The sequence below is a fragment of the Benincasa hispida genome, chromosome 9 (genome assembly GCF_027475165.1).
Source record: "Benincasa hispida cultivar pf3 chromosome 9, pf3_genome.v1.1, whole genome shotgun sequence".
NCBI classification, from domain to species: Eukaryota; Viridiplantae; Streptophyta; class Magnoliopsida; order Cucurbitales; family Cucurbitaceae; genus Benincasa; species Benincasa hispida.
Genome location: NC_143486.1, coordinates 60,818,154 through 60,840,159, shown reverse-complemented (window position 1 = coordinate 60,840,159; position 22,006 = coordinate 60,818,154). Strand labels below are relative to the sequence as shown.

The following is a 22,006-nucleotide window of genomic DNA, read 5'->3' as shown; positions in this document are numbered from 1 at the left end:
TAGCCGTATTTTTCTAAGTTAAATAGCCCTAGGTAAAACATTTAGTGGGAGAAAATTAGGCTATATGATACTTCATTTTTCTTTTTCATGTTTCTCCCTCAAAGTTCACACTGTGAGATCTATACTTAGCCTCGAGGCATCTTCGCTTATGTCTCCCTATAGGTAGTATTCGTATAGGTCAATACCAAGGTGAATGGAGAGAGTGTTTATAGTAAGAGGGAGCAGGACATGTGTCAACACATCCCCCGGTCTCTCTCATTTGTTTGTAGTAAATTTTCATGCTCGACCTCAAGGCACCTTTGCCTATGTCCCTCTACGAATGACATTTGCATGACTCATTACTCAAACTCTAGAAATAGATAGTTTTTGCCCTACGATTGGCTCATTGGAGCAAAACTCTAGAATCTAAAATGAGGGGTTACATTTACAAGAAGATGTTAAGATAGTTAACAGCTTCTGGACCGAACGATGGTGACTCATATTTACAGTAACAAGGAGTTTTTTGTATATTGGTTTAGATGGTCCCATTTCGGTGAAGGTGTACCTGATCACCTTATGGCAGCTTTTACCTTACCTCACTGAAACATCATTGCAAAATAGATGTCACACAGGATGAATTAAGTTATTTTGCTAAATTTGATTGGTTTTTCAATTGGGTAATGCTTGAATAATGATATAAATAAATTTAATATTTCAGCAAAATTTATAAAATGACTTCTTCGACACTAAACATGCTCGTCGCTGATAAGTTAATAGGTGATAACTATATCACCTGGAAAAACACGATTAACACAATTATAATCATCGATACCTAAGATTTTTCCTGATGGAGGAATGTCCTTCAGTCCTAGCTCCAAATGCTGCTCGGAACTTTCAGGAGGCATAAGAGTGTTTGGTACGGGCAAATGAAAAGGCCCGAGCATATATCAGACAAGCCTTTCTGAAGTCTTGGCCAAGAAACATGAGCACATGATCACTACCGTGAGAACATGGGTTCCCTACGGGGGTCATTTAGACAACCGTCTGAACAACTCAAGCATGACGCTCCTAAATACATCGGCAATGCCTGTATACAAGAAAGGGCATCTGTTCGAGTACATGTTCTCAACACGATGGTCCACTTTAACGTGGCGGAGATGAATGAGTCTATTATCAATGAGGCCAGTCAGGTTAGCATCCTGGAAACTTTACTTGAAAGTTTTTTGCAGTTTCATAGTAATGTTGTTATGAACGGATTGACTACAACCTGACCACCTTACTCAAGAGCTACAGACTTTACAGTTCTTGATGAAAGTCAAGGAACATAAGGGAGAGACAAATGTTGTCTCATCCTCTAAGAAGTTCTTCAGATGTTCGACCTCTGGAACTAAGCCTGTGCCTTCCTCTTCTAATACCAAAAAGTTGAAGAAGAAGAAAGATGGAAAGGGGATAGCTAATCCACCAGTTGCTGCCTAGAAGGGCAAGAAGGCCAAGGCTGCAAAGGGAATTTATTTCCATTGCAACTAGGAGGGACACTGGAAAAGAAATTGTCTCAAATACTTGGAAGAAAAGAAGAAGGTCAAGTAAGGTAAATGTGATTTACTTGTTTTGGAAACTTGTTTAGTGGAGAATGATGATTTTGCCTGGATAATTAATTCAGGCACCACTAACCATATTTGTTCATCATTTCAAGGAATTAGTTCCTGGAGGCAACTGGAGGCTGGGAAAATCACGAAGCATGTTGGAATTGGGCACATCGTTTCTGCTACGGTAGTGGTAAGGCTTCGAATCTACTTATAGAAATCTTACATTTTTTTAGATAATGTACATGTGGTTCCAGACTTAAAAAGGAACTGAATTTCTATAAAATGTCTTCTAGAACAGCAATACTCTTTTAGTTTTTATGTAAATAAAATGTTTGTTTACAACAATGGAGTACATATTTTGTTCTGCTAATCACGAAGATAATTTATATGTGCTAAGACTGTTAGCAACTAAAACTCTCCTAAATACCGAATTGTTTAAAACTATGATAACTCATACTAAAAGGCATAAATTTTCTCCTAAAGAAAATGCCCATCTTTGGCACCTAAGACTAGGACACATAAATCTCAATATGATTGAGAGACTAGTCAAGAATGAACTTCTAAGTGAGTTATAAGAAAATCCTTTACCTGTATGTGAGTCATTCCTTGAAGGAAAAATGGCTAAAAGATCTTTTATTGAAAAAGATCATAGTGCCAAAGAATCCCTAGAACTTGTAAACTTGGACCTTTGTGGTTCGATGTATTGGGGTTGATGCCCTAAATCTCATAGTATCCTATAATTTGTAATTGTAATGTATAAACATCTTATTAATTCAATAAAATGGTGTTGTATTTCTTTTTTAATTGCATTAATCACAAACCAATAAACCAAGATCCAAGGTTATATTGTAGCTTAACATGTATGTAGAGACATATGGGTGGATCATGTTTAAGTGATAACCTTAATGGTCTGTAGTAGATGGATAAGGCTGGATACCTTATGCTTATGACACTACGAGTATGCCCCCCTTTGTAGATGTTATAATTGTTGTAAAGTGCTATAAATGATCTGATCTTGATCATTCATATGGAGATATGTGAGCGGGAATATTTTATACAAAGGAGTTTATATAAGACCGGACCACGAAATGACTAGTCTTATTATATAACGTTGTTCATAATAGAGACTTACATTTCACCAAGATGACCTGAGTAAGTTGTAAACTTCTGCTTATGAAGGCAAACCTTTGATTTGTATGGGTGAGAGTGGCCAGATTGCCGATTCAATAAGCGTATCATTTTGGGGATTCATTGAATTGAGGAGCTGGCAACACAGCTACACAAGACGGAATTCACTCCTTCCCCAGGGTAGAGGAAAGTAATGTTGGATGGTTCTAGCACGCAGCGAAAGCGACGAGGATCGATAACCACTCTAAAAGATTAATTTTGGCAGACATGAAAGAATGCTCAAGCAGAATTTAATGGGTTTTAAGTCATACCTTTGAAGAACCTTTGAAATCTCGATTTTCAGCTGCAAATTCCTCCAAATCTCTGTGTAGACTCCCACAAGATCTTCCCTAATATTCTCTTAGTGCTCTAGATTGAGTTGTGTGACTCAAAATAAGCTGGAATCAAGGGAACTTGGAGAATGCTCACAGCAGCAACCCAAAGGAAGAACACCTTCTTCACACGAATTTTCAACTAAAATTCTATCGATTATCATCCCTCAAATTTACTCCAATCTCTTTAATATATTGAAGACTATCATGCAAAGAGAATAACTGCATGAGATGTAACTCATGATTGGAGTAAATGAAGCTTGAAGATGGTGGGTTGTTAGTGAGCTACTTGAAGATGGAGTTGGAAAATCTCAATTTCCCATTTGTGTAATTTCTATATCCAAAATCCAATTTTGACTTAAAAATCACATTTGATTCAAAAATAAAAATTTATTAATTTTACAAATTAATTTCATAAATTAATTTTCTAATAAAATTAATAGATAATTATTTAAATAATTTAAATAATTCTAATTAATTTAATATCCAATATTAAATTAATTTTACACAAATCCATCTTCATATATTTAAATCATATTTAAATATAAATTCTTCAATTTTGTTTGATTCTAATTTGAACATTTCAAATTAACTTATCACGCTACTCTAGAGCTAATACATTTCCAAGCTAGTAGGGGGACCTCGTGGACCTACAGATCATTGGCTCCAACGATTCGAGATTAATCGGTTAAACTCATTAGACCAATCTAACCCTCATTCATTAACTAATGAGTCACTCCACTAAAGCCCATAGTTGAACTCCCCTTACTGTAGATATATTATGTTCACTCGATATACCCATGATTAGTAAATCAACCTTTCACAAGTTGTTCATAATAACGGCAGGGTCAAATCTCTATTTTACCCCTAATATTACCTCTTGTTCCTTAAGTCCCCACTGGTCCCCTAATGAATAATTTTTTTGTGATCCAGTCAACAAAATCGAGTCCCTCTCGGGCCAGTGAGAGGGCGGGGCTCCTTGTTCAAGATCCAGAATCAGCACTTAAGGGAACAACCTATCTACTATCCCTGAAGGCGGGTAGGAGTGAATTCTGTCTTGCACCCTATGTCCCCAGCTATCTATCTAGTCTTACCCCTGAAATGGGAGGTTATTGAGCCGGCGCTGTTGAGCCAACCCTCACCTATGCAAATCTAAGGATAATTCTAAATAAACAGAAGTTCATAGTTAGCTCATAATTAAGGTCTAGTTGCCTAGATCATCGCTTTGAAATAGTCAGTCTTAAACAGTAAACAACGTTATAAAGTAAGAGTGATTGATTTTGTGGTCTGATCTAATATTAATTAATATTAATTAAAACAAATTTAATATTAATTATGAGACAGTAAACAACGTTATGGGAGAGAAATACATTTGAATATGATTCAAATTTAATATTAATTAAATATGTGATATTTAATTAACTAAGATTATTTAATTTTATTAATTAATAATTATTTAATCAAATTAAATCAAATTTTATTTGATTTAAATTAAACTAAATAATCATATAACTCCCGTGCAGTTAAGGGAGCTAACATGAGTTAATGTGAGTGGGAGAGGGAGTTAATTTCCTCATTTAATATGAACAATAGTTATGTGTTTGTTTTTTGACAGAGGAATTGTTTTTCTAGGAAAAACACACTAACTCTCAATTCTCTCTCTACTCTCACTATCTCTCATCACTTAAAATCACAGAAAAAATTTCTCTCTAGATCTCTTCCCAATCTTCAAAAAAAAAAAAAAAAAAAAAAAAAAAAAAAAAAAAATCCATAAGCCAAATCCTTACTTGGTAATAACGGGGAAAGCATAATGGTAGTATCTTGTTCGAGACCAAAGAAGAATTGCTGAGATCGTGACCACAACGAAGAATTAGAGAATGAAGAATTGTCTTCAAAGGTATCTTTCCCTTGAAATTATTCATAGTTAAATAGCTACTAAGTGAATTTATATTTAAAGTTCTATATAATTTTCTGTATGTTCCAAAATCAAATTAAAAGCACACACATTCATGCGCTTCAACTGCAAGATCCGATCCCTTGAAAAAGTAGAACTTACATTGTACTCACCTCAAGATCTAGTTTGTAGGCATTACCATTGATCCGCTCTATTAATTGAAATGGGCCATCTCCTCTTGGTTGAAGTTTAGACTTCCTTTCATCCGGAAACCTTTCCTTTCGTAAATGAACCTAAATCCAATCGTCAAGTTTAAAAATCAACTTCTTTCTCTCTTGGTTTCTACTATTGATAAGCTTTTGATTATTCTTTTCAATCATTTCTTTGATTTCTTTATCAAAATTTTTTAAGTATTCTGTCCTTGAAACAACTTCTTAGCAATGCATCAAGTACTACATTATCCTTACCTTTTTTGTAATGAATGGCATATCAAAATATCTCAATGAACTCTACTCATTTAGCATGCCTCTTGTTCAACTTTGTTTAGCTTTTTAGGTACTTCTAGATTTCATGATCCGTGTGGATAACAAACACCCTTTGGCCACAAGTAATGTCACCAAATTTGCAAAGCCCTCACAAGTACTTGTAATTCCTAATCATATATTGGGTAGCTAAGTTGTGCTCCATTTAGTTTCTCACTAAAGAACATGATTGGCCTCTTTTCTTGCATCAAAATGGTTTTAATCCATTTTCCACTTGCACACATTCAATCTCAAAAGATTTATCAAAGTTAAGTAAAGAAAGACAATGTGCATTAGTCAATTTATTTTTCAATTCATTGAATGCATTTCTTGCTTTTCTTTTCATTCAAATTTCACATTCTTTTTAACAAGTTCATTCAAGGGTGAGACTATGCTACTAAAATCCTTAATGAACCTTCTACAAAAACTAGCTAAACCATGAAAAGATCTCATCTTGGTTATATTGGTGGGTGTGGGCCACTCTTGAATAGCCTTTACCTTTGCTTCATCAACTTTAACCTCGTCCTTTCAAACAAGGAATCCTTAAAAGTTGGCTTGGTCTAGACAAAACTACACTTTTTGAAGTTGGCATAAAACTTTTGTTCTCTAAGTTTAAGCAAACTTGTCTTGATATGTAAAATATGAACACCCAAACTTTTTTATTAAACAAGAATATTACCAGAGAATTTGTCAATGTATTCTCTCAAAAGTGATTCATTAGGCTCATAAAAGTCCTTGGTACATTAGTAAGACCAAATGATATAACAAGCCACTCATAAAGATCAAATTTTATCTAGAAAGTCATTTTCTACTCATCTGGGACATGACAAATATTAAGCTTATTACTTCAAGGCATAACTCAAGCTATCTCCACTTTCCATTGGATGAATTTGTAGGTACAATCTAGTTTCTTTAGTAGATACTCATGAAGGCGCAATATCAAATGAAGAACTTCACTAAAGCATCTAATAACTGTTTCACCCGACTGCATAAAATATCTATACATACTCTATTTTTTACATCATGTGTAAAGATATTGCCACCATTTCTTCTATCTCTATATGTTTATTTCCATTTCACTTACCTACAGTTTTGAACATATAACAAAGTATACTCAATGTTCTTCTATTTATACGAGTATTCTCAAAACACATTAAATCATTGTCATGTATCAATCTATGTATATTAATTTGTCTAACTTGTAATCTAAAGAATGCACCTTCGGCTCTTATATATTTACGATTATGCTTATGGCATGCAATAGTTAATAACAATAAACAACTCAAAAAATACTATTGGGAATGCGACCAAAGTCCCACATTGGTTAGATTAGAGGAGGATCATGGGTATATAAGTAAGGATGACTATCTCCATTGGTATGAGGCCTTTTGGGATGAAACAAAAAATAAAGCCATGAGGGATTTATGTCCAGAGTGGACAAATATCATACCATCATGGAGATAGTTAGTTTGAGGGTAGTTGTCCCTAACAAATACATTGGTCTAGCATGTCTTGCCACATATTAACACAATATTGCTAAATGATATGGTTCATATCTCTTTCTATGAAAGCATCTACTGGTCGCACAAAATATCTATGTATCATTCTAATTTTTTACATCGTGTGTAATGATGTGTAAAAATATTATCACTATTTCTTTTATCTATTTATGTTGACATCATTTTAACTTGCTTATAGTTTTGAGCATATGATGAAGTAAACTCAATGTTCTTCTATTCATAGAGTACTATTCTCAAAGTATACTAAATCCTTGTCATGTGTCATTCTATGGACATTAAATTGTCTAACATGTAATCTAAAGAATGCACTTTCACCTCTTACATATTTACGATTATGCTTCTTGCAGCAATAATTAATAATAATAACAAATTTAAAAAATACATTTGATTCAATATGTCTATATCACAAATTAATATTGTCACAATATTGCCAAATGAGCTCAACTCAGTCATATTGACATACACTTTGATCCAATAGGTCGGAGGTTCAATTCTTCACTTTTGCAATTGTTGTATTAAAAAATAGAACATTGTCACAATATTATCTATCAATTTTAAAGTACGATGATTCATATCTGCAAAGAATATAAATATATATTTTTATAAATAAGCTTCAAAACCTTAACAATATGAATACTGAATTTGTCTTGTAAATATCTCAAACAATAAGAAAATTTTATTAAAAACTACCATATCAGTACCTTTTCAATAATAAATATAATTATTAAAAATAAATAAAATGTATAATCTAATTTACAAAAAAAATAAAATAATTTTATTTGTAGGAAATATAATAAAAAATTTGATTTTCAAAAATTAAAATTGAAAATATAATTTGAAGAAAATGAAAATACACAATGAAAAAAATGCCTAATCTAATTTGAAACAAACTTCAATAAAATATCTAATCTTTTCACAAAAAATAAAAAATAAAAAAAAATCAAATACATCTTTTATTTTCATTCCATCCTTAGATTATCTGCCAAAACAATTGTAGATTTTATATATTTTGAAAAAAAACCTTAAATCTAATCTTTTAACGAAAAATAATCAAACTTTTTATCTTCATTCTATAGTTGGACTTTATGTCAAAATAATTGTAGATTTTTTTTAATCTTTTACAGTAGAGTTAGGTCTTGACTTAAATCGGGAATACAATGATATTTTAATTAAGAGCTTAAAACTTATTAGAAAATTTTTGAAAGCTCAAAGAAAAAATCCAAAAGTTTATAAGAAATAATAGACACTTCTCAAATTAAAGTTTGATAAAATGAGTCATACTGTGATAGTAAGATCTAGACTCAAGTCTCAACAAAGAGGATCAAAGATATTTTTTAATAAAAAAAAATACAAAGAACTCTAGATTGTGCTCTAGACCCAACCAAAAGAAACATAATTATGATTTTTTTCCAAAATAGAAAAGAAACATGCATACACAAATTAACCCCTAATTATTTTTTTTCCAATATCTAATAGTAGGGAGTCTTGAAAACCCATAATTTCAATAGGAATGGAGATACCTAGAATTGAAGGATTTTAGATGTTGGGTATCTTTGGATGCTTGGTAATTTTTAAATTACTAAAATGTAAGTAATCTAGATGCTCATGAGGTGGTAATTTAAGATTACCATGAAACAAATGACCCCCTAATTTTTGCAAGTGCTTAAGAAAGCAAGTATTGTTGGGTATTTAAAGACCCCATTTAATCATTTTCAAAATTTATCAACTTATTAAATACAAATTAAGGGTACAATTGATTTTTAATCACCGTTGGCAACCATTATTTCAAAAGTTACCGCAACCCCAAACAAAGCATAAAAAAGATTTGGAGACTAAAGTTTAGGTGTAGCCAATAGAGACTTCACAATTTTATTAATTTGTATTATCAATTTTATTTGAGACAACCATCCAACCATTAGAAACTTAACCTAAGCATGCCAACAAGAGCGTAGCTCAATTGGCATAGTGTTCATATTATCAATTTCGTGGTTTGAGGTTCGATTTCCCCACCCCACACTTTAATTACAATACATTTGCAAAAAAAAAAAAAAAAAAAAAAAAAAAAACCCTTAAAGCCTAAGCTTAATTATTACATAGATTTTTTTATTCCATCCCATAAGTACTTACAGCTCATTTAGGTGTCTAATCATAAGTTGATATGTGACAAATTTTTCTTTTTAATTTTTTTTTCTTTATGATTGAAGAGGATACATGATAATGGATGCAACTATTACCATTATTAAACTACAAAAGGCAGTTTACTTAAAAATGATTTTATGTAACTCAAAAAAAACAACAAAATAGTTGGCAGAGATCATGCATAAGCAGTAGCTAGAAGACGCGGCTTGACGAGAACATGAAGAGGGTTGACTCTGTGCATGGTGAGCCCAAGGTTGGCAGCCATGTCCACCGGTTCATCACAACGAGTTCGAAGTTCAAATGAATGAATCAAACTAGCCAACACCAACGGCGTCATCAAAAGACTAATCCCCAACCCAGGGCAGGACCTTCTTCCATAACCAAACGGACACAGTTCAAAATGTTGGCCCTTCACATCTATGTGGTTGTAGTTATGGCTACTAAGAAACCTCTCTGGTTTGAACTTTGAAGGCTCTGGCCAAACTCGAGGGTCCCTCTGTATCTTCCAAATGTTTGTTATAAGGTGCGTGCCCGCCGCCACATTGTAGCCTCCAATTGTGCAATCTTGGCTTACCTTTCGAGCTCCTGACAATGGCCCTGCTGGGTACAATCTTAATGTCTCTTTGATGACGGCTTGGAGATACTCTAGCTTGCTTATGTCTGATTCATCCACTAACCTTTTGTTTCCGACATGGTTGTCTAGCTCCTCTTGTACTCCTTTTAGTGCCTCTTGGTTGTTAAGTAATAATGAGATTGCCCATGTTATAGTTACCGTCATTGTATCAGTTGCTCCAGAAATGAGGGTCTATCATAAACAGGAAAAATTCTTTACTGCTAAATGTATGATAGAGAAGCTGTAAGAGTATCATGAGTTTATATTACTCAGTTGATTATTACCATAATGATGAATAATTTTATAGTTCAAACAACATTATTGTTCATATAGGAAGTTTTTCACCCTTTGAAGGCTAAAATTAGTTTCATATATTTGGCCCGTTTAGTAACTATTTTATTTTTTTATTTTTTTTAATTAAGTCTATGTACACTATATTCACCTCCCAATTTCTTTTTTTTGTTATCTACTTTTCACTAATAATTTAAAAAACCAATTCAAATTTTGATAACTGCTTTCAAAAAGTTGTTTTTATTTTTGAATTCTTACTAAGCATTCAATCATTATAATTATGAAAGATGCAAATCATTGTAAAAAATGTGAATGAAGTAGGTTTAGTTTTCAAAAACTAAAACTAAAAACCAAATGGTTACCAAACCAAGCCTTAGCAATTATTTGACAAAAATTTAAGGGTAAAAATTTAAGACTAAAATCTAGGAAAATAATTTTCTTATTCTTTCCTCAAATTTCTTCGAAATCAATAGAAATTTTTTAATCTTTCACTATGATAAAATTACCTTTTTAGTCTCCAGATTTTATATAATATATATGTGTTTTTTGTCTTTGAATTTTAAAAATATACTTTTTTAGTCCTTAAGTTTATAAGCATAGGTCAATTTGGTCTTTGAGTTTTAAAAATGTAATTTTGTAGCACCCGAGCTTCTAACAATAGGTTTAAACGGTCGCTCAAATAATTTTTTAATTATTTTAAATACTTACATGGAATTTTAAATTAGAAGAATAATTTTTAAAAATTATAACTCTTAAATTATTTTTCTAATTTTAAATATCATATAATTATTTTTAAAAAATTAAAACAAAAACATAATTCAATGACCTTTTAAACCTATTTGAAAAAATTTAGAGACCAAAAGGGTATATTTTGAAAACTTGGAGACCAAATACAACTATTTTTATAAACTTGAACACTAGAAAGGTACATTTTTAAACCTTAAGGAACATATGCATATATTATTCAAAACTTGGGAATTAAAAAGGTCATTTTCTTTTCTGGTCTAAATTTGTGTGAATTACCTTATATATGTCACTTAAATTTATTATTAATCAATTTTAGCATTCGTTAATAAATAAAGTCTTATTTATATCATTTATTTTTTTTTATATTGGGCATGTTTTCTCACAATTTCTTTATTATAGATTTTATTTTCTTGAACATTTGAATTCTTAACCAATTTTTAAAAAGAATAATAAGTTTATAAAAGCTACATTTTTTAGGTCTTCTTTGGTAATTTAGTTTTTTGTTTACTATTCTAAAAATTTATACTTGTCTATTCCCAATTTTCAAATTATAATTTTTATCTACGTTAAGAAGCACTTGAATTTTAATCAAATTCCAAAAACAAAAGGAAAATTATTTCAAATAGTAAAACTATTGAAAATATTTACAAGATATAACAAAATTTTAGAATTATCAATAATAGACGTTGATAGACACTGATAGACTTCTATCAGTGTCTATCAATGTCACTGATAGACATTGATAGGAGTCTATCAGTGTCTATCAGCATCTATCATTGATAGTCCTAAAATTTTGTTTTATTTTGTAAATATTTTGGTTCATTTTTCTATATTTAAAAACAACCCAAAACAAAAACTACTTTTTTTAGGTCTCGTTTAGTAATCATTTTTATATATATATATTTTTTAAATTAAGTATATAGATACTACTTTCACCTTCAAATTTCTTCTTTTGTTATCGACCTTTTACTAATAGTTTAGAAAACCAAACTAAATTTTGAGAACTAAAAAAAAATTAGCTTTTAAAAGATTGATTTTTTTTAAAAAAAATTTGGTTAAGATTCCAATCATTATGCTACAGAAAAAAATCATTATAATAAATATGAAGAAAATATGTTTAATTTAAAAAAAAAAATGAAAGAATTAGCAAACGGGATCTTATTTTTCAAAATCCAACTTCATTTTAAAAAACATTATAAAGTAGATAATAAAATATATAATTAATTTTTAAAGACCAAAATTAAAAAAATTTTAAATTTTGATTTGATTTTTTAAAAACGTACAAAACAAAGAAATCAATCCTAACAAAATTTTCAAAAACTAAACATCGAACACCAAATGGTTATCCATCACAAAGATCTACTATAAAAATGTTAATATAGAATACCAAGCAAGTGGCTTTATTGACTGTATCAGCATCATATCCACCAAGATCCATCCCTTCAAGAAGCGACGGCATCACACCCATTAGGTCCTCCTCCTCCCCGGCACCGGCGTCTTTCTTCTTCTGACGATGTTCTTCCAGCCATTCCTCCATTAGACAGTCCAATTCTTTAGAAACTTCCTTAGTCGCTTTCAAATAACCACCAAGATCCAGAAATTTCAGAAAAGGAATGGCATCTCCCACCGTAATCCGCCCCGCCAATTCAAAGAACCCCCTCATCGCTTTACGACATCGGTCCATCTCCGAACCCCCAACCAACCGCTTCCCACAAACCATCATCAAGATCACATTCAAATTAATATTCCCAATCCACTCATCCAAATCAACAATTAAATCACCATTTCTATATTCTGTCCATGAATTGTAAATCCCCTTCACTCCTCTATTCACTTCACTGACTCTGAGATCTCTCTGTATTTCCAGACGGCGATTCGAAAGCACTTCCGAGACTGCTATCTTACGCATGTTTCGGTAATAGTCATCGTAATTCGGCCGAAACCCGAACCCGGCGAAGTTGTAGCCTAATTCTTTTTCAGTTAAAATCTTGGGTCGGAAAGAGACGATTGAATCAAGAGTTGTGTAGCATTCTTTAGCGATTTCCCATTTGCTTATAACTAGAGTTGGGTGGACACCGAGTCGGATCTGGAATATCGGGCCGTATTTATCGGCCATTGCTCCGAAGATTTCATGGAGGAGCAGAGAATCAGTTGTGAGGAGGCGTAGATGGCCAATGATCGGCCATCCGCCGGCTACTTCAGGGGGTTGTGATCGGCGTAATTTTGTAGCCTTTTTCTTCAGAATCAGGACATAATATGAGAAGATCAGAAAAAGCAAGAGGATGAGTAATCCAGCTACGGAGATGTTGATATCATATTCGGAACTCTGATCCGCAATGGCCATGGTTGTGGGAAGCTCCAATGTACATTGGCTGCTCATTTTATAGCAGCAAGAATAATAATGATATGGAGCAGTTGCTGAATTTGTGATCCCTAATCTCCACTAGTTGAGAACAATATTATCTCTAGGGGAAGAAAAATGGCCTTGAAATTTATTGTTAAATGATATGGTATATGAATTTGAAATTATTAACTTTGTTTGTTTGTCAATTATGGGTTTCTATCTCATTTTAGAATTGATGGGTAATCGTCAAAGGATTCCTTTTTTTTTTTTTTGTCTTTTTGTCGATTTAAATTATTGCACGTTTGATGAACTTTTGAATATTGTGTTAGATAATTATGATGTTTCATCTTAAAACCAATTAACAATGGTGGTTTCTTTTAAAACTTGTGAGCTCTCTTAGGCTTTTCTAATGTGAAATTTTAACAATTTCTAATTTTGTAAATCGGCTACATATCAATCTGAGCATAATTTGACTGTGGTGTAGAGGATATTAAATCACTAATTGAACCAAAAGTTTAAGTTTATGGATAAAGAAGAAAATTTTAATATCATATCATCTAACAAAACAAACCATTTATATAATGTCTTATTTTGAAAACTTTGAATAGAGGATGAAAAAATTGAAGCTTTGACGGGATTAAAAACCAAATTAGAATAACGCCTAAACAAATATCTTTCTTTCTTGTTATGATTAGAGTGTGGTAAAAATGTATAAAAACTATTTTGTGGTTGTGTTTAGCGGCTCTCTCTATATATATCTATATATTTAAAAAAAATTGTAATAAAATGAAAAACAAAAAATATCTACCTCCTTCTAGCCTATTTTAATTAGTCGAATATAACTTAATTCATAAAGACATAATATCGATTAAGAAGTCAAAAGTTTGAATTTGTAATACCATTTTTGAAATGTGGTACATTTAGTACATATAATTTAAATAATTTTACATTGATTATGTTAATAAGTGTTTCAATTGACTTTAAGCTTATATATTAATTAATTCTCTCTTTATTATTAAACGTTACCCTGATGTTAGAAGTTTAAATCCTCATTATCTCACCTTTATTGTATTCAATGATGAAAATATCGTTATGGGTGTAAATATCGGTAACTCAGATTTATAGATATATCGACGGATATTTAAAGAAAATCACGAATATCAAGAAAATTTATAAAAATATTGTGAATTTTTTAGTGAAAATTTAGAATAAACTTGTTTAAGTCATAGACTACTATTTTCAACACTGTATCACTATGAAGTTGTTTGGGGTGCTGAGTTGAGATATGATGTCTAGAGTTCATATGTTCGTGGAGTTTATATGTCTGTAAAGTTCATATATTTGTGTTTGGAGTGCAGAGTTATTTTGTGTGAGTTATATGTCTGTGTTTGAGATGTAGAGTTTGAAAGAATCGAATTCTCACGGAATCATGTGAACGCCTTGCATTTAGACATTTGATTTTTATGGAAACAAAAACAGTAAAATAAAACATGGATTTGTAGGATAAACATTCAAACAAAACTATATGCATGCTGGAAAAGAGAAAAAAGAGGAGAAATCAAAACTCACATTTGTTGATTCTTCTAGTTTTCCTCTTCCACCATTATCAACGATCTCGAACTTCTTCAATGAAGGACACCACTGACAAAGTTACCTTGCTATTCTTTAGGATTCTAAAGAACTTGGAAAAGTGGTCTCCAAGAACATTTGACGAGAAAATGGTAAAGAATTTTTAGAGAAAAGTTAGAGAGAAGGTGGAGGCTTGGAGGCAATATTTTTTCTTTTTTATGTAATAAAAAAAAATCTTTTTTTTACTCTAAATGTGCTATAAGGATATATTTATATAGAAAAGGGTTAACCTCTTCTCCATGTGACCATATAGGGATTTAATATATATTTAATTAATTATCATATACTAACCTCTAATCTCAGTATTTTTAATCAATTAATTAACCATTAATTAATCAATTAAATCATATTTAATATGGAGTTAATCAATATATAAATATCACATATTTATATCTACATATCTCTTTATGAATTCAATTCATATAAATCTAATATTTGGTATTCAAATATATATCTCTTACATAATTTGAATTATAGATCATATTTATAATTAACCATTATATATAAATTTCATTAATATAAAATTTCCTCATTTGATTTGAACAGTTTAAATTATTCATCATTACTATCCTTTAGTAAGCTTACAATGGACCTTAATGGACCTACAAATTAGAAGTTCCAATGATATGAGATTAATTTATTAAACTTCTTTAATCCAATTAATCATCCAATCAATCAATATTCAATAACTATTGATCACTCCATTAAAGACCAATAGCTGCACTCTTTGCACTGTAATATATTTTTATATCCATGGATATAACCAATCAACAGAGCGATGACCCTTCACTCATAACTACAATTGGGTCAAAATACCATTTTACGCCTGCAGGTACATCTAACTTCTTAAGTACTACTGATTCCTCTAATGAACAAACAGTTTATAGTCCAACTATAAACTAACATCTCTCAGGCCAGTGAGAGGTTGAGGCCTCATTGTTCCAGACTCAAAACCAGCTATTAAGGGAGTTATTTATCTACTTTTTCCAAGGAATGAGAAGCAGTGAGTTCCATCTTATGTAGCTATGTTCACAACTCCTTAATCAGACAAATCCTCAAAATGGTAAGCTTATTGAGTTGGCTATCATGGTCACTCTTACTCATACAGAGCAAAGGACAGTCGTCATAAATAGGAGTTCACAACTCTCTCAGGATTAAGGTCAAGTCTCCTATGGTCATCCTAGCGAAATATTAGTTTCTTCAAGTAACAGTGTTAGAAAGAGAAACTAATTATTTCGTAGTTTGATCTATGTATAAACTTCTTTATACAAGATACCTCCACTCACATGTTTTTACATTAAAAATATAGTTCATATTATTTATAATTGATATGGATTAGGACCAATGAGTTGCATTAATAAAACTTTAGTTGATTTTAATTAATTTTCAGCATTTAAATTTAGAGTTTTTTGTTGTCTTTAAATAATTTCTAGATTTTAAGAGTTAAATTTAAGTCTTGGTAATTATGGAGATGCATTGAAGATGGTAGTTGGAAGATGGAGTCTACAATTAATAGAGTTATATTAACGGATAGTGGTTGGAAGATGAAGGTTGATAAGAGAACTTAATGCTTTATTTTGACTTTTGTTTATTTGTATTTATCCTTCATTTGTAATGAAAAAAAAAAATCAGAACTGAAAAAACTGAAAAAAAAAGTGTCATTCACGTTATTCTTTCTGTGTTATTATCTTTTAATTTTATCTTGATCTGAACACCATGTTGTCCCAAAGGCGAAATTCTAATAATACCTAAAATGGTAATGCCCAATTTTGGAAAACTTTACGAGATGCCTTTGTTGAGATACAACAATCCATTAATTACATGTCTGAATTGAATCTAAGATGAAGTTTCAAGAGCAAGCTATGAATATTCAAGCGACACAATCTATTCAAGAGGATGTTTATCACTAACTCTTCTCGCAATAGTTCGGCTGAGTTAAATCAATCTAATGATTACTTTTCTAAATTAACTCAAAAGATGAAGTTTCAAGGGCAAGACATGATGATTCAAGCGACACAATTTGTTCAAGAAGATGGTTGTCCCAAGCCTAAAGATGATGTTTCGAAAGACGTCATTATCGATGATGTGTCAACCAACAAAGAAGATGTTCACATATATGTTGATAAAAGTCAAGTCAAGACAAACTGTTAGAAAATGTACTTAAGAAAAATCAAGAGAGTGAGATTTTTATTCCAACTAACATTCAATATTATTTTGCTCTTTTTTATTCTTTAAAGACATGGCAAAAGAAGCAGATCACTCTAGACATGAAGTTCATACTTGATTCAAGTGGAGATGTTCCAATCCAAGTGTTTAATCAAGCTCGAGTGAATGGCTACAAGATTACTCTTCAAGGCGAGGAAAAGGTGAATTACTTTTTCAATGCAGCTGAATTTCGTCCATTTGATGTACGAGATACTTTTAGATTCGGGGATGAATCCTTTTAAAGAGGGGGAAGATGATATGGATCAGAGTCGATGAGTTGCATTAGTAAAACTTTAGTTGTTTTTAATTAATTTTCAGCATTTTAATTTTAGAGTTTTTTGTTATCTTTAATTGATTTCTAGATTTTAAGTGTTAAATTTAAGTCTTGGTAATTATGAAGATGCATTGAAGATGGAGACTGCAATTAATGGACTTACATTGAAGGATAGTGTGGAGGCTGCAATTAATGCAGTTACATTAAAGGATAGTGGTTGGAAGATGAAGGTTGATAAGAGAACTTAATGCTTTATTTTGACTTTTATTTATTTGTATTAAATAGATTAGAATCTTTACAAGGCTATATAAATCCTTCTATCCTTTATTTGTAATGAAAAAAAATCAAAACTTTATGAGTGAAAATTGAAATCTCATATTTGAGACATTTTCTTATTTTTTGCAAATTCTTGTTTTTAGATTTGCATGCTAGAAACATTCAAGGTTGATTGGTCATCAAACTTGTAGAGTGTTTCTTCCTTGAAGTGAATGGGCTTGTGAAAAGTGCTTAGGCATTTAAGTTGTCTTGCTTCTTGGTTTGACCGTCTATCTTTCTCGTTTTTTTCCTTATTAGATCCACTTACATCTCATGTAACAATTACAAAGTAAGTCATATCTGCAATGTTGCCAGGATAAGGCACCCAATCTTTATCTATTTACTACAGACTTTTTAGGTTTTTACTTAAACATGAACCACCTTGTCAACCACATACTGTTCAAGTGACATCATATAACCTTGGATCTTAATTTATTGGATTGAATTAATGTTGTCTAAATTTCAAATAAAATACTTCTGAATTTATTAGATATATAATTTGTGTTAACAAAACTATAAACCATGAGATACATTAGATTTAGAACATCAATCCCAACAATTTCCCACTTGTCCAAAGCTAGTAGAATGTATCAAAATATAATAATAGACGAACGGAAAAGTAAAGTATCAATATACAATACAATAAACTAGTGCATACAATATACTCAATGAAATCTCCCACTTGCCCTAGCTTAGACGACTCATACCCTATGGACGTAGAGCCTTTAGGTGACTCTGAAAAACTTTAGCTGTGAAAGCTTTTTATAAATGGATCAATAATATTTTGCTCCAAGGCAATCTTTGTGACAATCATTGTAACACCCCCAGAGTTTTTTTTTTATTTTTCAAGAATGAACTTTCTAGGATGAAAGTTTTTTTAGAAGGGAAGAATGTAACACCCCGCACATTTTTTAAGTAATAATGTAATTTCAGTAACTTTATTATTTGGAATTTCAATAATTTTTATTAATTAAGGGTATTTTTTAATTTTGGACTTCAAGTATAAGTGCGAAAATTTAATTATTGGCGTGAAATTATTTAATTTGAAATTCAATTTGAAAATTAATGGCAGGAATTAATTTTCTTTTGAAACGGAAAGGAATTTAATAGTAAAACGAAAAGAAATTAAATGTAATGGAATTTAATAGTATAAAACGGAAAGAAATTAAACGTAATTATATTTATTTCCTTTTTTTGTTTTATTATTACTATTATTATTATTATTATTATTATTATTATTATTATTATTATTATTATTATTATTATTATTATTATTATTATTATTATTATTATTATTATTATTATTATTGTTCTTCTTTTTTTTTTTTATAAAAAGTCAAACTCCACCTCCCATCTGTTCGTTTTCTCCTTCCAATGAACAACGACAATGCCCACAATCTCCAACCAATGTCCTCTGATGTCGCAGCATACAACTTCAATGGCCATAATGCTTGCGACTTAGATTTGAGTTACCCACTTCTTAATGGCTCCAAATTTCGAACAACAACCAACAAGAATTAAAGTTGTTTTGCATGTTTATTTGATTCAAGGTTCCATTGGGCAAGGAAGATGTTGAGCTTCTAGTTTCTAGAATTTGCGATTAGAGGTAAGTAATCTTACTACTGGAACTGCCCACGAGCCAAGCATTAGATGTATGCTAGCATGATAAATGAATGCTATGGCAGAATGACAACATGATGGACTGATAGTATAGTATGACCAATGTATTTTCTGGTATGAGATCTGAAAGATTTATTTATGCACATAGGCATTTGAATGCTAGCATGAGATGGTATGTGATTCCATATGGTTGTATTTAATCTGTTGATGTTGAGGATTGTAAGACTGGTTACAAGAATAATTTTGACTGTTCTGAGATTTAATAGACCGTTTAGATAAGATATATGAACATGTGATAACATGACTGAAGAATGTTAATGTATGAGCATGATTTAGAATTTTATGAAATATATTAAAATGACGATTGGGCATGACCCTAAATTATGAGTTAAGAGGCACTATTACGGAAATGTCTTAAAGTTAGGTGAAAGTTGGAGCATTTTGTTGATGTGCTTATTGATGTGATTTATTTTGAAATTGTGTAAGTTATATGATGTATTATAAAATTTCAAATGTTTGATTGTTACATGAGTTAGTGCATGAAAGTGATGTACTAGAGTGGATCCATTAATACTAGATTAATTATGTATGTTGAGGTTAACTAGCCTAACCTTGATCAGGAGATTTTTTAGAAGATTCATGATTAGGTGAGTATTATATGTAATATGAAGTTAGATGCAATCTCTTTTCCTTTCCAGACTATACGACTGCATGAAAATAATGCACGACCAAAGGCGTTAGTACATGAAAGAGATGTACTAGGGCTAGTGTGTATGAAAATGATACATACCTAGAGGGTACTGGGGTGTATGAAAGAGGTACATACTTAGTGGGTTATGTGTATACGAAAGAAGTGTATGCCTAACCATGTATACGAAAGAGGTACACATTCCTATATTTATAGAGAGGATATGAGTGTACAAAAGAGGTACATACTCAGTGGGTTATGTGTATACAAAAGAGGTGTATATATAACTAGATGTACAAAAGAGGTACATACTCAGTAGGTTAGGTGTACACGAAAGAGGTGTATACTTAACTAGGTGTATGAAAGAGGTACACATTCAGTGGGTTATGTGTATACGAAAAAGATGTGTATATAACTAGATGTACAAAAGAGGTACATACTCAGTAGGTTAGGTGTATACTTAACCATGTGTACGAAAGAGGTACACATTAAATGGGTTATGTGTATACGAAAGAGGTGTATGCATAACCATGCGTATGTAAGAAATTGTGTTTCCTTCGAGATTCACCAGAGGTTGTGGGTCCTACGGGACTTACTAGAGATAGTGGGCATACTTGACTACAGTAGAATAGAACTCAGTTTTTCATGTATGTATGTGTCCCATGAGGACTAGAGCAAGTTATATGTTTCACCAGAGGTGGGTATCTAAAGAACATAGATGCCCAGCCTAACCCCAGTAGTGGGGTTACTTACTGAGTATTTTATACTCATTCTTTCTCATGTTGTTGTTTCAGATAAGGGTAGAGATGCACCGACAATGGACAAGCGGAATTCGTGATCGAGCCACTGGGACTAGTTTTTACGCTTCCGCTCATGAGATTTAATGTTCTTTTCATGTTCCTCTTAATTTTTAGTTTTGAAGCTTAAAATTTACTTTTAAGAATTGTTTTTTAGACTTATTTATTGTCCTTTATGATTTATGGGTACCCTACTATTGTTTTAGTATTTAAATTTAATGAAAGATTTTTTAACTTACTTTATTTAATTAGCATTTATTTCGCCATAACCGAGTGTCGTTTTGAGTTCTATGCATGCATGTATTTAGTAACGGCCTAACTTAAGTCCAGGGGGTCAGGTCGTTACAATCACATGTCCCTATTGCACAATCTCTCTAATAAGATGATACTTGCGCTCTATATACTTTCCATGTTTGTGGCTACGAGGCTCTTTGGAGTATGCCACATCACCACTATTATCACAATATAGTATGATGGGTATAGACTTATGTAGATCCATTTGAAACCTATTGGTTTAATTCCATCAGGTTGATCTACAAGTTTCCAAACATAATTGGAGTGTATAGACTCCATTTCTTGATCCATAACTTTGATCCATTCTTCTTTGTCAACATCAACCATTGCCTTCTTGTAAGATGATGGATCCTCAACCCTATCATCTAATATGATGATTTGAGTTTCTGTTAAACATAAATAGTGAGTAGGTTGGGTTACAATCCTCCCACTACATCGAGACTTTCTCAACACTTAAGAATGATGTGTTTGACTAGATGAAGCAACATTAACAACTCTTGTCGAAATGTTCGCCTCTTCAACAACTCATGTTGAAGTTTCAGTAGTTTCTTTGGAAATTTCATTTAATACAATTTGACTCCTTGACTTATGTTCTCTATTGTTGTTTTCTTTTAATAAAGTAGCATTTGACAATACAAATACTTTGTTTTCTTTTAGATGGGAGAACAGACTACCTTTCGTTTCTTTAAAATAACGTACAAATAAGCATAATCTTGAACGTGGTTCCAATTTCTTTGGATTTACTACAAGCACATGTGTTGGACATCCCCAAATCCTGAGATGTCATAAACTACTTTTACGACCTCTCGCTAATTCAAAAGATGTTCCAGTAACACTCTTTTATGGAACATTGTTTAAAAGGTAAGATGCAGTCTCCATTTCATAACCACAAAAAGAAATCATTAGAGAAGCATAGCTCATCATAGAGTGAACCATGTCCAACAAGGTTCTATTTCTTCTTTCTAATGCATCGTTTGTTGAGGTGTACCAGGTGCTGAGAATTGAGATTGATTTCATGTTCTATCATATAGTTATGGAATTCAATATCCAT

General features: G+C 31.5%; 1 protein-coding gene and 1 long non-coding RNA gene across 2 annotated transcripts; one reads left to right on the top strand and one right to left on the bottom strand.

Annotated features, from left to right (window-relative positions):
- Positions 1 to 9,068: 9,068 nt before the first annotated feature.
- LOC120086563 (strychnine-10-hydroxylase-like) lies at positions 9,069 to 13,335 on the bottom strand. The gene is made up of 2 exons (XM_039043279.2): positions 12,177 to 13,335; positions 9,069 to 9,943 (listed from the first exon to the last, which is right to left on the bottom strand). Exons 1-2 carry the CDS (start codon positions 13,167 to 13,169, stop codon positions 9,314 to 9,316), a joined length of 1,623 nt encoding a protein of 540 aa, XP_038899207.1. The 5' UTR covers positions 13,170 to 13,335; the 3' UTR covers positions 9,069 to 9,313.
- A 3,371-nt stretch (positions 13,336 to 16,706) lies between these two features.
- On the top strand, positions 16,707 to 20,899 carry LOC150033978 (uncharacterized). Its single transcript, XR_016532315.1, has 2 exons — positions 16,707 to 19,162; positions 20,659 to 20,899. It is a non-coding gene; the product is annotated as an uncharacterized LOC150033978 (long non-coding RNA).
- The last annotated feature ends 1,107 nt before the right edge of the window (positions 20,900 to 22,006 follow it).

Coding starts and splice junctions, on each gene's coding strand:
- LOC120086563 (XM_039043279.2), bottom strand. CDS start 13,169: ATGAGCAGCCAATGTACATTGGAGCTTCCCACAACCATGGCCATTGCG. Junction 9,944..12,176: donor TCAATAAAGCCACTTGCTTG/GTATTCTATATT, acceptor TGTTTATGATAG/ACCCTCATTTCTGGAGCAAC.